At 42.1% G+C, this 16,907-nt stretch overlaps 1 protein-coding gene across 4 annotated transcripts in view; it reads left to right on the top strand.

Moving 5' to 3' along the window:
- The window catches only part of EFCAB11 (EF-hand calcium binding domain 11), a 177,806-nt gene extending 168,400 nt beyond the window's left edge, over window positions 1-9,406 (top strand). For 2 of the 4 annotated variants that reach the window (XM_017882290.1, XM_017882294.1), the window contains exon 6: window positions 1,757-4,097. In XM_017882290.1, coding sequence (XP_017737779.1) covers window positions 1,757-1,838 — 82 coding nt within the window. In that variant the 3' untranslated portion in view covers window positions 1,839-4,097. Of the gene's footprint in view, window positions 1-1,756; window positions 4,098-9,364 lie in introns of those variants that run through there. The other 2 variants (XM_017882291.1, XR_001887356.1) reach the window with 2 other exon arrangements.
- The last annotated feature ends 7,501 nt before the right edge of the window (window positions 9,407-16,907 follow it).

The following is a 16,907-nucleotide window of genomic DNA, read 5'->3' as shown; positions in this document are numbered from 1 at the left end:
GGCACAGTGGCTCATGCCTGTAATCCCAGCAGTTTGGGAGGCCGAGGCAGGGGGATGGCTTGAGCTCAGGAGTTTGAGACCAGCCTGGCAACATAGAGAAACCCCATCTTTACCAAAAAGATACAAAAAGTAGCCAGGCGTGGTGCCGTGTGCCTGTATTCTTAGCTACTCGGGAGGCTGAGGTGGGAAGATTGCTTGAGCCGGAGAGGTGGAGGTCACAGTGAGCCCAGATTGCGCCACTGCACTCCAACCTGGGTGACACAGTGAGACTCCATCTCAAAAAAAAGTTAATACAATAACAATGAGGTCGTTTACTGAGAAAGTCAGGCAAAGGGACTTGCTTCTCTACAAGCATTCAGCATCTCAATAAGTGAATAAGCACACTCACACACAAAATATTATCAGAAGCAGTTTGTTCTAAACATTATTTTTCTAGGTTATTCGCTTAACTCACCGTCTGAGATTTATAGTTCAACCATACCAGTTCAGAGTGGAAAGAAAAAAGGCTGTTTATCTAATCCAATTCCTTGGGAAAAAATACTTAGGCAATATTAAGAATCTTCAATTATCTAATTTAATAAAAGGGATGATTTATATTCTGTAGTTAGTAACGTGATACTGATTATTTCTAATCCCTTAGAAGAGATCTGACACTATACTTTTGGTCCTGTGTAGCATGAAATCATCATGTATATTTTACCAAAAGAAGTAATAAGAATAATGGCCTCCTCAGTCTGCAGTCATTTTATACGAACACACTGCAACATGGTTTTGCCCTGGGGCAGAGAAGTAGGGAATTTTCTCTACTTCAAAAGAATGAAAAATTATCATCACTCTATCCAGAACCATTATAGACTTCAGAGACTTTGGCATGAAATATTCAGAAAGTTTATTTTAGAATTCAATATTTTAAAAGCCTGCTTTAAAACTATTACAGTGATTAGTGGCTCTCTTGCTTGGGCCAGTCTTTGCTTTAAAAAGTCCTATGTCATGGTTGATACGAATTTGATGTTTAAACAAAATATGATTGGCATCAACCGCAGGAGCTACTTGTAAGGCATTGTTTTAGAATGCCCCCCAAAGAGGACTTGGAACCACTACTCCTCAGTTATGCTTTCAAACACACTTTTTTTTTTTCTTAATTGAGATAGAGTCTTGCTCTGTCACCCAGGCTGGAGTGCAGTGGCGTGATCTCTGCTCACTGCAACCTCTGCCTCCCTCCCAGGTTCAAGCAATTCTCCTGCCTCAGCCTCCCGAGTAGCTGGGATTATAGGTACCTGCCACCATGCCTGGCTAATTTTTTGTATTTTTAGTAGACACGGGATTTCACCATGCTGGCCAGGCTGCTGTGGAACTCCTGACCTCAGGTGACCCACCAGCCTTGGCCTCCCAAAGTGCTGGGATTACAGGTGTGAGCCACTGCATCTGGCCTGCATAAGTTTTTGACATATCACAGAAAGACATGTGTAAGATAATTAAAAAGAGCCATTTCTTTTTTTCTTATATAATCTGTGTATTTGGCTTCATCTCTTTAAGTATGTGGAATATATTATTTCTGTAAGTTTTAATAAATACCCTTTCTTTTTTGCAAACATTTATTATCAGTGAAAAAAAAGGCATCAATCTCAGCCTTCAAGTAGATAAAATAGGTTCCTCTGTCACACAGACATGCAAATAAATAAAGATTCTAATGTGCTCTCGGTGCATAGGTGTTAACGAGAATAATGTGTAAATGACTTCTTGTTTCATTTTCCAGGGAAGTAGATCGAGACTCAGACGGTCACGTCAGCTTTAGAGACTTTGAATATGCCCTGAACTATGGACAGAAGGAAGCCTAACTATTGTGAAATACTTTCGGTAACTCTGGGGAGATCCATAGATTGTAATGTCAGCAGACTCTACTAATGATGTTATACTACAGACTTGTGATTAAACATTTAAAAAATTTTTAATTTTTGTGGGTACATAGCAGGTGTATATATATGTGTATTTATACACACATATATGGGTTATGGGAGATATTTTGGCACAGCCATGCAATAAGTAATTGACTAAACTTTTAATCATAATTTTTGGATGCTGATGATGGACTTGCATCTCGGAATCCTAGAGGTGGTTGCTGCCAGGGGTCTCCTTCTGTGTGGCCAGCAGACCTAAGTCAGGCTGCCATTGCTAGAGCTGGGGCTGGGGATGGCACTGGTGGTCCCCTTCCTCCTCACTCTTCTCGCCCCCTACCCTCTCCACACTGCAGACTAGGGTGCTCCACTCACTCACTTCATTGTCCTCACCATCCCACCTTGGGTCCCTGAATCTCATCAGCTTCTAATATCTGCAGAGGGGCAGCCTTTTCCTGCCAATGGTGCCAGTTTCCTTCATTTGCTCAACATTGGTTGAACAAATAATAGCACCTACACATACAGAGTACTTACTATGTTCCAAGCAATAAGCCAGGCCTTGGGAAGCACAGGCTTAAGACTTCTCTAAGATAGGCTCATGCCTACAATCCTAGCACTTTGGGGGGCCAAAGCAGGAGGATCACTTGAGCCTAGCAATTGGAAACCAGCCTAGGTAACATGCTGAGACCCCATCCCTTCCCAAAAATTAATAATAAAAAATTATCTGGATTTAGTGGCATTATCTGGATTTAGTAGTCCCAGCTACTTGGGAGGCTGAGGTGGGAGGATCATTTGAGCCCAGGAGTTGGAAGCTTCAGTGAGCCATGATTGCACTGTTGCACTCCAGCCTGGATGACAGAGCAAGACCCTGTCTCTAAAAAAAAAAAAATTTCAATTAAAAAAAAAAAAAAAGACTTCTCTAAGATAATGTCCCTGAGTCCAAATCATCACTGTAAAGTGGTCCCAGAGCACTGTCTGTGCAAAACAAAGAAAACAGATTGGGCTAACACAAGCAAGCCCTCTTGGGCTGTATACAGAGGAAGAACAGAGTGGTAAGGGTACTGGGGGCAAGAGACATGTTTGCAGAACCCTTTAGGATGGCCTAGGCTTGGGAGTCTCACTGCAGAGAAGCAAGCCTTGAGCTGCTCAGCTGCCCTCTGCTGCACACCCCCTGGTTCCTAGCAGTCGTGTCCTGCACCCAGAGCCTCAGCCGTGTGTATTCATGTTCCCCATGTCTTGCCCGTCCTGCTCGGCTCCAGTAACTGCTATACTGGTGCAAGAACAGCAATGCTGGACACTCAGCATTTATTGATGGTAATTCCAAAATACTGGTATCAATACTCTCATTTATAAGTGTTCGGAATGCATAACATGAACATTAGTCAAACAACTTTATAATTCGCTTTTTAAGTGAAGCAAATTGTACAAATTATAAATTTGTAATTTAGAAACATTAAGCATCATTATCTTACAAAGTATTAGCAGAAAACCTTAATAAAAATAAATGTTTGGGTTTTTTGTTTGGAAACAGAGTCTCACTTTGTCACCTAAGTTGGAGTACAGTGGCACGATGTTGGCTCACCGCAACCTCCGCCTCCTGGAATAAAGTGATTCTCATGTCTTAGCCTCCTGAGTAGCTGGGATTACAGGTGTGTACCACCACACCCAGCTAATTTTTGCATTTTTAGTAGAGAAGGGGTTTCATCATGTTGGCCAGGCTGGTCTTGAACTCCTGACCTCAAGTGATCCATCCACCTTGGCCTCCCAAAGTGCTGGGATTACAGGCGTGAGTCACCATGCCTGGCCAATAAAAATAAAGTTTTAAACTGTCAAATAAGAGGAGCGTAAGAAGATGTGACAGCTAAATGTCGTTTGGTATCCTGGATGAGATCATGGAATAAAAAATAGACATTGGCCAGGTGCGGTGGCTCACGCCTGTATTCCCAGCACTTTGGGAGGCTGAAGTGGGCAGATCATGAGGTCAGGAGATTGAGACCATCCTGGCTAACACGGTGAAAACCTGTCTCTACTAAAAATACAAAAAAAAATTAGCCGGGCGTGGTGGCAGGCGCCTGTAGTCCCAGCTACTTAGGAGGCTGAGGCAGGAGAATGGCATGAACCCAGGAGGTGGAGCTTGCAGTGAGCCGAGATGGTGCCACTGCTGCACTCCAGCCTGGGCGACAGAGCAAGACTCCATCTCAAGAAAATAAAAATAAAGACATTAAGTAGAAACAAATCAAGTATGGACTTTAGCTAATAATAATAATGTATCACTATTGGTTCATTAATTGTGATAAATGTATCCTACTCATATATAATGTTAATAGTAGGGGAAACTGGGTGAGGTATATGGGAACCCTCTACTATTTTCATAATTTTTCTATAAATCTAAAACTATTCTAAAATTAAAAGTTCATTTTAAAATAAAGTCTTATTCAAAACCTAATAAACTAAACTTTATCTAAAATGAAGAAAACATTGAAAATCAAATAGAAGTAAAATCTTATTTCAAAAACAAAGTGGATCAATTGTATCATTGAGTAGCTGTTGTGTTTATGTACGAATTGTTCCAGTTGATGAAAAATTGATGAATTGTTCCTTTCTGATTTTGGGTAGAGTTTTGTTCAGCAAGTATTTTCATCATAAGTTGAATAATTGAGTCATTGATCCTGATCTCAGAACATAAATGATGCATACTTCAGATTTTTTAAAATATCAAAATTAGAGTAATACATGAACAAAGTGGCATTATTCAGAAAGCCATAACCTCCTATTGCAGTCACTATTCAGACCTCATTTCTCCCGGGAAACATGACAAGGGAAAGGGAGGGGCCACTTTATTACAGTTGATGCTGCAGGCAAGAGGCCAAGTTGGGGATAGCTGTTGGGCAACTCCCTTGACCCTGGACTAGTCAAGGCTCTTTTTTGCCTCAATGACAGAAAGCCACCCAAACTAGCTTAGACTGCAAGAGAATGTACTGGAAAACACTGGGCTACCTGATAGAACTAACAGTGGTGCCGTGGGTTTCCAGGATAACCAGAACCAACCATACCAGCACCTTCAGACTCTGCCTCTCTCCCATAGTCACAGACAGCCTCACAGCATCCTGAAAAGGAATTGGCTCATGATCCATTCAGTTCCAAGTCTAGAGACCCCACATAGAGGCTCTGATTGGCCACCTGGAGCACTCAAATCTGGTTCACTCAGGGAGTATGGATGTGGCCACTGGGGACTCGCCCAGGTGTACCCAGGGCTGGTCGCAGAGAGGGGAAGTTTGTAAGATCTGAGCAGACATCCCATTTTCTTTCTTAGAGGAAAACTGTATGTCTGTCTAGGTGTAAACTATAGTCTAAGGGGGAGAGTGCTCCTCGGATTTGCTACTTAGGAGGATCCAAGCTCTCAGGGCGAATGAATACAAAAAGAGAGAATGAGAAGCCACTCGTGTTACCTTCCTCTTCTTTTCACTTGCTCTGGGCCCAGTCCAAATCCTCATCCCGTAAGCTTTTTCCCCAGCTTCTCACTTCCAGGTCCTAGTCCCTGTCTTTGTCTCCAGTCCACATGCCACTGTCTGTGCGGAGTGACTCTGTTGATCTGATTTCAGTTGAGTGGCCCAAGGGTGGACATCTATTGAGCAACTCAGTCTCTTCCCTTGGGAAACACCAAGAGTGAGCATGAGTGAGAGAGAGCAGTGCCCCTCTGAGGGGCTAAGTGGGTCTGACTCAGGAGTGAGTCGCACACATGTTTTCTACCATATGGCCTGGAAGCCCAAGGCAGCTAGTTGGCATTGAGAGCAGAAAAAAAAGAAAAAGACCCCGAGAGGGGAACAAGAAAGGAGACAAGAAGCCCTGTGGTGCTTGGCTTCTGGTTAAAGCTCGTATCCAAGGCCCAGTCATAACCCTCTGGGTCCTGTGAGGTAACCCTGTATCCTCCCAATAAATCTTTCTGCTCAAGCCAGCTGGAGTTGCTTTCTGTTATTTGAAACCAAGAGAACCCTAACTATGGTAAGCATCGAGCCAAGGACAGTCTTGGGCAACGTTAACATTTACTAGGACAGCAGAGAAAAGTCTTCTAATGAGACTAAGAAGAAGCAGTTGAAGGTGGAAGCAGAGGCTGTTGCCCCCTTCGCTCTGTGATTCCCCTGCCCCCAGTTGCCATCTCCCTGTAACCCATCTTCCCCATGGCAGCAGCTCTCAAAGGGGTCACCAGTGAGCTGCTAATGAATGGCCAAACCCACCAGCCCTTCTCTGACCTCGTCATACTTGTCCTTTCTCCTGGGTCTGCCCTGACAGCTGCACCTTTGAAATCCTTCCCTTTTAGTTTCCATGACATGGGTCTCTCCTGGTATTTCTGTGCCCATTTTTTCCCCTCTGTCTTTTCCTGCTTCCTCTCCTACAACCATCCCGTAAGTATGAGCATTTTCCAAGGGCCTGTGTTTGGCCAATCTTCTTCATCCACACATTCTCCAAGGATGATTTCATCACCACCAAGATTTCAGCTATCATCTTTATGGGTATGACTCTACAAACAAATCTTTAACTTGACCTCAGCTCAACTCCAGACCTGTGTTTTCATTTGCCTATCAGACTGCCATGCAAACTCGTTGAATTAAAATCAGACTCGTTGTTCCCCTCATTTTCAAAACCATTTTCCCATTCTGTGTTTCTTTTTCCTAGCCACCGCCCCACCCCCCACCCAGAGCTGTCATCCAAGCCAACTGCCGCAGCGTTCTTCTCAAGTCTCCCCCATCTTCCTTAGCTCCGTCATCCAGACACTTGCTGAATCCTTTTGAGCCTGGCTCTGTAAACCCTTCACGGCATTGTCTTCCATCCCCTCCTAATCATTCTGCCCTTGTCCTTATTCCCCCTTCCATCCTTCCACCTAGTTGTTTGTTCTTCTACTCGTTGACATAAAGATGAGTAAAAGATGTGCAAGTAAGAAGCAAACCCTGCCGTCAACAAATTTTAATCTAGCATGTCCGTAATCTTCCCATAGCACAGACAAAATTACTTTGTCTCTACTCAAAAGCTTTCGGTGGCCATCTTTTCTATTGGATAATGTCTAAACCTGTAATAGGCCATTCAAAGCCCTCCATAATCGAGTATTAATTTATATTTTCAGTCCCATTGTTCACAACTACCTCTGCCATACCACCCCACAACCAGGTAAACTCACACACAGTCCCTTCTCCTAAATACACCAAAAACAAGACATCTTTGCCCACAATAGAGGAGTAACAATTGAAGATTGTTAATTGGAATTAATTGGAATTAATATTTGACAAGATAATAGGAAAATGCAACCATAAAATAATAAAGCTCATTTTGAAAAACATCCGGGACCATCTTCATCATAATGAGAAATTTTCCCTTCACTTTGTCACCTTGGGAAGGGGGACTAATTATGCCAGGTATTTTGTATATTTGTTTTATTTTTTAAATTATTGAGATAGATATTAGTCATGTTCTCTTATAAATGAGGAAACAGTCCCGAAAAATCTAAGTAACTTGATTCAGGCTAAGTGATGGTGATGGGAGAAGAGTGTCAGGGTGGTGATTCAAACCTGTCAGCCTGAGGGAAAACATATGCCTTTCCTACGATGCTACATTATTACCTCCAGTGGGAAAATCATCTAGGACATTGATTCATATTCTATGGTGACCCTTCATTTTCAACCTAAAATGAATTTACCCAGATTCACTGGATAATCCAAGACAAGCCTCTAGCACATAGTAGGTATTAAAAATTAATTTCCAAGCTGGGCGCAGTGGCTCATGCCTGTAATCCCAGCACTTTGGGAGGCCAAGGCGGGTGTATCACCTGAGGTCAGGAGTTCGAGACCAGCCTGGCCAACATGGTGAAACCTCATCTCTACTAAAAATGCAAAAATTACCCAGGCATGGTGACAAGCGCCTCTAGTCCCAGCTACTCGGCAGACTGAGGCAAGAGGATCTCTTGAACCTGGGAGGCGAGGGTTGCAATGAGCTGAGATGGCACCATTGCACTCCAGCCTGGCTGACAGAGTGAGAATCTGTCTCAAAAAAACAAAAACAAACAAAAATTATTTTCCATCTTCTGCATCACCAAACTTAATCAAAATTACTTTGGGTTATTAAACCTACTTTCAAAAGACAAAGATTAAAATGTGCTGCAAGCTCTAAAGGCAGTATTCAAAGAGGAGTTTCAGAAATGCTGCAAACAATTGAAGCATCTTTGAAATAGGTGTGTATTCTCACTGGGCAACGCTCACTTATGTATATAAATTCTAAACAGTGTATTTCACCAATCAGCCTACTTGGTATTCACACTTCACTTACAGAATTGTAATTTAGGATTAATAAAAATGAACTATTGGCTACCTTCCTTTTGTAGCTTATAACTTTTGAGAAATTTGTTTGGAATTGCAGAACTAGGCAGTTAAAAAATTCATATACACACACAAATTGAAATTCAATGGCATTAGGAATAGCAGCTCACAAAGTAACCTTTCTTACAAAACAGACTTAAATTGGACTGGCCACAGGGATTGAAAAGTAGCTTAAAACAATTTAGCATAGTAAAATATAGAGCGTCCAATCAAAATGTTTCTTAGGTTATTAAGTTGATGAAATACTCAGAAATGTGAATAAAAAGAAATTATTCTAACTTCAGAGAAAATGCAGATTAATTTATGTGAAAACATCAACTGATATCCAAATATACTCCCTATTTTGTGCTTTACTGATCCTTGAAAACAATTTCAACAGAGAGCAAAATAGTTAAGTTGGCTTAAGTATGTGACTTCAGAAAGAGCAATTCCAATAATACTGAATTTATAGAAAAAACTTTTGACCAAGGGGCTGGAAATATATTGTGTGTATTGTCATAGCAACAGTCATTTGAAGATAGAAGTCAGGTTTGAACATCTTTTTAATTTTAAATAAGGAAGCCAAGTTTAATTTTAAATACCTTTTCTAAGGTCAAATGTGTCAGGGAGAGTGCTTGAGTCCATTTCCTTACCAAGCTTTCACTCTTACCACTTGTCTTGGATGGCCCATGGGATAGGATTTGTTCATTTCTTTCTTTTTTTCCTTCCTTGTTCCCTTTCTTCTTTCCTTCCTTAATTCCTAGAATTGCATATATTGGACCGTCTAAGGTTCATTCAATCTGACCCGCTCCTTGGCTGACATCCAAACTTCTATGAGCAGATTTTTCCCCCTTACTACAAATTGAAACCAAAATTCCGGAACACTTTATGTCTTTCATCAAACATAGAAATCTCTTGGCCATGATTTCTTCAACTACTCCATTTACCACATGCTTGAAGAGAATGGCCTTCTCAGACTCCAGTTGTATATATTTTATATCAATAATATTATCCGACACATCTCTTATTCTCTGTTCTTCTCCACCGTATCTTCATGCTCTTCCTCCTCTTCCTCCTTTCTCTCCCTGTTTCAGTTGGATAATGTCTACTCTCGTTTGTTTCTAGGGGCAATGTAAAATGGTACAGCCACTTTGGAAGACAGTTTGGCAATTTCTCACGAAGCTAAGCGTAGTCTTACCACATGATCCAGCAATCAAGCTTCTAGGTATTTACCCAACTGATTTGAAAATTTCATCCACACAAAAATTGCATATGAATGTTTATAGAAGCTTTCTTCATCATCACCAAAAACTAGAAGCAACCAAGATATGTTCTTAAGAGGTGAATGGATCTTCTACAAAATACCTGACCAATCCTCCTCAAAACTGTCCAGCCCATCAAAAACAAAGAAAGCCTAAGAAACAACAAGAGGAACCTCTGGACCCATGGTGACTAAATGTAATGCAATAGCCTAGATGGGATCCTAGACCAGGAAAAGGACATTAAGGGAAACCCAGGAAATCTGGATAAAATATGAACTTTAGTTAATAATGTACCAGTATTAGCTCATTAATTGTAGCAAATGTATCATACGCATACAATGTTCATAATAGGGAAAACGGAGTGCGTGATATATAGTAATTTCTTTTTTTTTTTTTTTTTTCTTTTGAGACGGAGTCTCGCTCTGTCACCCGGACTGGAGTGCAGTGGCCGGATCTCAGCTCACTGCAAGCTCCGCCTCCCGGGTTCACGCCATTCTCCTGCCTCAGCCTCCCGAGTAGCTGGGACTACAGGCGCCAGCCACCTCGCCCGGCTAGCTTTTTGTGTTTTTTAGTAGAGACGGGGTTTCACCGTGTTAGCCAGGATGGTCTCGAACTCCTGACCTCGTGATCCGCCCGTCTCGGCCTCCCAAAGTGCTGGGATTACAGGCTTGAGCCACCGTGCCCGGCCAGTAATTTCTATACTATCTTAATTTTTCTGTAAATCTAAAACTGTTCTAAAGTGAAAAGTTTATTTTTTAAAGAATTCAGATCTGGCCAGTCGCAGTGGCTCACGCGTGTAGTCCTAGCACTTTGGAGGCTAAGGCGGGTGGATCACCTGATGTCAGGAGTTCAAGACCAGCCTGACCAACATGGAGAAACCCCCGTCTCTACTAAAAATACAAAAAATTAGCCAGGTGTCGTAGTGCATGCCTATAATCCCAGCTACTCAGGAGGCTGAGGTAGGAGAATCGCTTGAACCCGGGAGGTGGAGGTTGCAGTGAGCCAAGATCACACCACTGCATTCCAGCCTGGGCAGCAAGAGTGGAACTCCATTTCAAAAAAAAAAAAAATCAGATCTTACTTCGTGGTGGAACTTATATACCTTTCCACTATTTAAATTTGTAATAAAAGTTTAAGGTATCAAAATATGGAAAAGGAGTACATAACTTTTCAGAATAATGTTATGGAATGCTTAGCAAAAAACCTGTGTAGACCACCACTTGGCACTTTTTTTTTTTTTTTTTTGTTTTTTGTCTGTGGAGATGGAGTTTCGCTTCTGCTCGAGGCTGGAATGCTCACCAAAACCACCACCTCCCTGGTTCAAGCAATTCTCCTACCTCAGCCTCCTAAGTAGCTGGGATTACAGGCACGCTCCACCATGCCCAGCTAATTCTGTATTTTTAGCAGAGATGGGGTTTCGTCATGTTGCCCAGCCTGGTCCCAAACTCCTGAGCTCAGGCAATCCACCCTCCTCGGCCTCCCAAAGTTCCGGGATTACAGGCGTGAGCCACCGCACCCGGCCACTTAAGGCACCTTTATAGGACCCTCTGTCTGCACCCTCAAAGATGGCCTCCCTAATGGGGTCAGGCCTTTGCCATAGGGAAGTGTGTTCACAGCCTCTTATATGACTTGGATTGGTTTCTGACAAAGAAGAGACCTCATATAGTTTAAAGTATTTTTGAATTGAATTTTGAAAACATTCAAAAAAGGAAAGTCCCCAGCTTTCTATTATACTGCTTTCAATATACGTTTCAAGGAAAGAAATCCCTTAGCTTTGGACCTATTGAAAAGAAAGCCCTTTCTACTTCTTTTGAACTTGGTAATTTCTCACAGTGCTGAGAAAACTGTAAGGTGCCATCCACCCATAAAGTGTAGTTCCTAGATTCGCCCTGCAGCAGGTCTGGAAAGGGCTGCTAATGAGTGGTGCACACCCACAGACCAGGAGGAGCCCTCCCCTGCTCTCTCTGCAGTCCTGGTGACTTGGCCTCAGCGTGGCACTGAGTCAGAGCCTTGGAAAACCAGCATGGTCGTTGTGACATTACTCAGGGACTAATTTGATTTTACAAAGTTCATGTTTTCTACATTAAAGTTGTAATGGTTAACAAGCCTAATTCTTCCTTAAGCTTTTACTGTATAGACAAATCCTATTCTTCTATCTATAAATCTGGAAAATTTTATTAATCACTCTAAGGTGGCTTTCATAATTCTGTTACATTTCCATACATTTTACCTGCATGTATAAAATATATATTCAGTTGTCTTTCTGTATTAGTCAGGGTTCTGTAGAGGGACAGGACTAATAGGATATATGTATATACCAAAGGGAGTTTATTAAGGAGAATTGATTCACATGATCACAAGGTGAAGTCCCACAATAGGCCATCTGCAAGCTGAGGAGCAAGGAAGCTGGTAGTGGCTCAGTCCGAGTCCTGAAACCTCAAAAGTAGGGAAGCCAACAGTGCAGCCTTCAGTTTGTGGCCAAAGGCCCGAGAGCTACGGGTGAAAAAGCTGAAGAGCTTGGGAGTCTGATGTTCCAAGGAGGGCAGGAAGCATCCAGCACAGGAGAAAGATGAAGGCCAAGAAGACTCAGCAAGTCGGCTTCCCCCGCCTTCTTCTGCCTGCTTTATTCCAGCCGCACTGGAAGTTGATTGGATGGTGCCCACCACGCTGAGGGTGGGTCTGCCTCTCCCAGTCCACTGACTCAAATGTTAATCGGCACCCTCACAGACACACCCAGGAACAATACTTTGCATCCTTCAGTCCAGTCAAGTTGACACTTAATATTAACCATCACACTTTATTTGATTGATCTTATTAGGAATTTACCAATTTTATTAACCTTTTCAAAACGCCAACTTTTGGTCTTGTTGCTTTTCTTTAATGTTTGTTTTCTGTTTCATTATTTCTGCTCTTAATTACTATTATTTCCCTTCTTTTTTGCTTTTTGTTTTTTAGTTACCTGAGAAATTAAGATCATTGACTTTCAGCGTTTGTTTTCTAATTATATATTTAAGGTTATAAATTTCCTGTGAGCACTGCTTTAGCTGCATCTCATGAGTATACATTTTATCTTCGTTGTAAGTCTCATAAAAATATTTTCTAATTTCTGTTGTGATTGCTTCTGAACACGAGCATTGTTCAGAAATGAAATGTTAAATTTTCAAACATTGTGGGTTTTCTAGTTTTCTTTGGTGATTTATAGCTAATTTAACTGTGACCAGAGGACTCATTCTGAATCTTTCAAATCTTTCCATCAATTCTCTTTTAAGACCTTTGGTTCTCCAATGAATGAAGACATCTTCCCATGTATTTCAGCAAGTTTTTAAGAATAATAAATTAAACTCTGTAATATCTTGAATGTTCCAACACGGTTTGTAAGCTTGGATTTCAACTTAAAATCGTAAATGTAAGCCAACTTGTATTTTAAATTAGAATCACCAAGTGAATCTGTTAATCAGTCTGAGGCTGTGCTGTCCAATGCGGTAGCCAACAGTGCATGTCTTTATTTAATTTTAATTTTTAACACAATTAAATAAAACAAAATTTAATTCACCACTGAACAGCCATATCCCGAGTCATACTTCAAGTGTCCAATAGCTGCATGTGGTTAGTGACTGCCATCCTGAAGAGCACAGAATAGAACATTCTCATCACTGCAGCAAGTTCTGTTGGCCTAGACAGCACTCCCTAGGTGTTCCTGTGCAATGCTAGTCAGATTTTAGATTGACTGCTCTGGGGTCAGCAGCCCATCCTGGTCCAGTCAGCTGACAGAGTCCTGTGGCACTAGCATGGTGATGTGTGCAAACAGTACCTCATATAAGAGAGCTATTATGGGAACTCCTTAGAAAGGGATTGAGGGGAAGACAGTTTGCAGCAAACTGCCTGGAAAATGCCTGGTCATCCTTTATCATCCTTTATCTTAGTTCCTTTGTGCTGCTGTAACAAAATACCTGAGACTGGGTAATTTATAAAGAACAGAAATTTATTTCTTACAGTTCTGGAGGCTGAGAAGTCCAAGATCAAGATCAAGGGGCGGTATCTTGTGAGGGCCTTCTTGCTATGTCATTTCATGGCAGAGAGCAAGAGGATGAGAGAGTGAGAAAAGGGGGTTAAATGTACCTTTCTGATGATAAACCCACTCCCTAAATATCAGCATTAATCTATTCATGAGGGTGGAGCCCTCATGGCCTAATCACCTCTTAAAGGTCCTACATCTTCACACTGTTACAATGGCAATTAAATTTCAACATGAGTTTTGGAGGAGACAAACATTCAAGCTATAGCATCCTTCAAGGCCCCATGCCTACATCACCCCCATATGACAACTCTCCTAGCTCCTTTAGAGGGTTGTCATACTTTCTTCTGGACTCTCACAGAAGCCTCTTCAGAGTCCTCCCCATGTTGTAGTATGATTGGCATATTTCCATATCTGTCTCTGACTCTTGATCATGAACTTCCCAAAGGCTAAGGCTAAGTGTCTTTTTTGTATTTTTACCATCTTTGACCAAATATTTCCCCAGCTTCCCCGGGGACCAGTGTCCTTAATGCTTGACACAGTGCCTCATCAACGACAGATCTTGGCACATTGATGAATTAAAGGGAAATTTCTCTGAAAGATGGTGCAGTATAGAGCCAAGAATCAGAAAACCAGAATTCTGTGCTCCACTCAATTCCTATCTCTTGTACTCTTTGGCAAGTCAACCACTTCTTAGGCTTCAATTTCCTCTTCTTCATAACTTTCAGTGAAGAGGTTGATTTGGATAAGATTGTTCACTGCCCATTTGTCTTAGTCCATTTGGGTTGCTATACCAAAAATACCATCGACTGGCTGGCTTACACAATAAACATTTATTTCTTACAATTCTGGAGGCTGGAGAGTCCAAAGTTAAGACACTAGCAGATTGGGTGTCTGGGGAGGGCCTGCTTCCTGATTAATAGACAGCCTTCTTCTCACTGTATCCTCACACGGTAGAAGGGGTGAGAGATCTCTCCGGGGTTTCTTTCATGAGGGCCCTGCTCTCATTCATGAGGTCTCCACCTTCATGACTTAATTACCTCCTAAGGCCTTACTTCCTAATACCATCACACTGGGGGTTAGAATTTCAACATACCAATTTTGAGGCGGTACAAACATTTGGTTCATTGCACCATTATACATGAGTTAGCATTATATGAGCAGAGAATGTCATGGCCAGGGGAGCTGGGGAAATACTTTGTCAAAGATGATAAATGGGTATTTTTTAATATAGGGGTTCACAGAACTTTTGAAATTCTGAAGTCCATTATGGTACTCCAATAAATGAGTAGAATGTGCAGAGTTTCAGACTTATTTGATGAACCATGGAACCAGGTCGGACGTGGGTGCCTGTGTATGTGTGTGTATGTAGAGAGCACCATCATAAAGAACGGATGCTCCATGGATCATATCTTGGGAAATGGTTAACCATTTCTGCTGACCCCTGCAGAATCTTCCAGTTCTGCATTTTTATGATGATGCCTTCCAAAGTCTTACAGTCCCTGTGGCTGACTTGGACAGTGCTGTAACTGAGGACTCACAGAGCCATACACTTCACCTTCTGCTCCATCAGCCCCTGCTTCCTCATCAACCTTCCACTCCCTGCCCCACCCAAAAGAAGACATTGGAGCAGCTCTACTTCACATGTCTGTTGGTAGAGACAGGGCTGGGGTGCATGCACGCTTACCTTTGACCTCTGATAGGGAGGTAAAGTTGCTGCTAATCTGAAAGAGCAGCTGCTTTGAAAATCAAAGCGTAAGACAGGGAGAATGATTTTATTTTAATTTAAAATTGATTTTTTCAGTTCTACCACATTTCTTTCATGGTTTCATGGGTGTCAGTTTAATATATCTAGTTTGAGCAATAACTTAATATACAAGGCTTTCACACATATGAATTTCTTAAAGCAGCAACAGATTAATAATGTTATGTTATTAAGAAAGCAGCAATGAAATATTCTACAGTGTTCATATTCCATATATTATTAATGAAGACCTTTTGTGTTTTGGTGGGTCGGATACTTTATAACATGGGTGCCAAATAGATTGGAAATGTTTTTGCCTTCTTAGCAAAAAGTCCCAAATTAGGCTACATGAATAGAGAATATTTGCAACAGGTAACCAAAATGGCCATGAGGCATTGTGGGACAGGAGGTGCTGAATTTATTTCAATCTGAGATTCCAGGAATAGCAACATTCTTATGCTAAAGAACAAAACGAATAATCATGTCAGCTGCTTTGGGATAAGAAGCAGGAAAAACAGGGTTTCCTCGTGCTGTGCTAAATTGCCACATGCACTGAACTTATTAACTTATTAACTGAACTTATTAACTTATTAAAAACCAATGTTTAGGCCGGGCATGGTGGCTCACACCTGTAATCCCAGTACTTTGGGTGGCTGAGTTGTCTGGATCACCTGACGTCAAGAGCTCCAGACTAGCCTGATCAACATGGTGAAAGCCCATCTCTACTAAAAATACAAAAAAATAGCCAGGCGTGGTGGTAGTTGCCTGTAATCCCAGTTACTCGGGAGGCTGAGGTAGGAGAATCGCTTGAACCTGGGAGACAGAGGTTGCAGTGAGCCGAGATTGCACCACTGCACTCCAGCCTGGGTGACAGAGTGAGACTCTGTCTTAAAAACAAAAAAAAAGAAACCAATGTTTACTGTAGGGGTCCCCAACCCCTGGGGCTGGTACCGGTCCATGGCCTGTTAGGAACCAGGCCACACAGCAGGAGGTGAGCAGTGAATGAGCAGACATCACCACCTGAGCTCCTGCTTCTCTTGCATCAGCAGCAGCATTAGATTCTCATAGGAGCATGAACCCTATTGTGAACTGCGTGTGCAGAGGGATCTAGGTTGTGTACTCCTTAAGAGAATCTATTGCCTGATGATCTGAGGTAGAACAGTTTCATCCCAAAACCATGCCCCCATCTCATCTGTGGAAAAATTTTCTTCCATGAAACTGATCCCTAGTGCCAAAAAGGTTAGGGACTGCTGGTTTATTGTATGCCTGCCATTGGTCAACACTGTTCTCAGCACGTTGTATGCATTATAGAATGTAATTCCTTTTTTTTTTTGTGAGAGAGATTGAGTCTCACTCTGTAACCCAGGCTGGAGTACAATGGCACAATCTCAGCTCACTGCAACCTCTTCTTCCCAGGTTCAAGTGATCCTTGTTCCTCAGCCTCCCAAGTAGCTGGGACCACAGACGCATGCCACCACGCCCAGCTAACTTTTGTATTTTTAGATTGGGTTTCGCCATGTTGCCCAGCCTGGTCTTGAACTCCTGACCTTAAGTCATCAGCCCACCTCAGCCTTCCGAAGTGCTGGGATTACAGGCCTGAGCCACCGCACCCAACCATAGAATTTAATTCTTGTGGCAACTATAAGA

This window comes from Rhinopithecus bieti, unplaced genomic scaffold (assembly GCF_001698545.2).
Source record: "Rhinopithecus bieti isolate Rb0 unplaced genomic scaffold, ASM169854v2 scaffold_12086, whole genome shotgun sequence".
NCBI lineage: Eukaryota > Metazoa > Chordata > Mammalia > Primates > Cercopithecidae > Rhinopithecus > Rhinopithecus bieti.
Note: the sequence above shows the minus strand (reverse complement) of the source record. Positions and strands in the feature narration are given on the sequence as shown.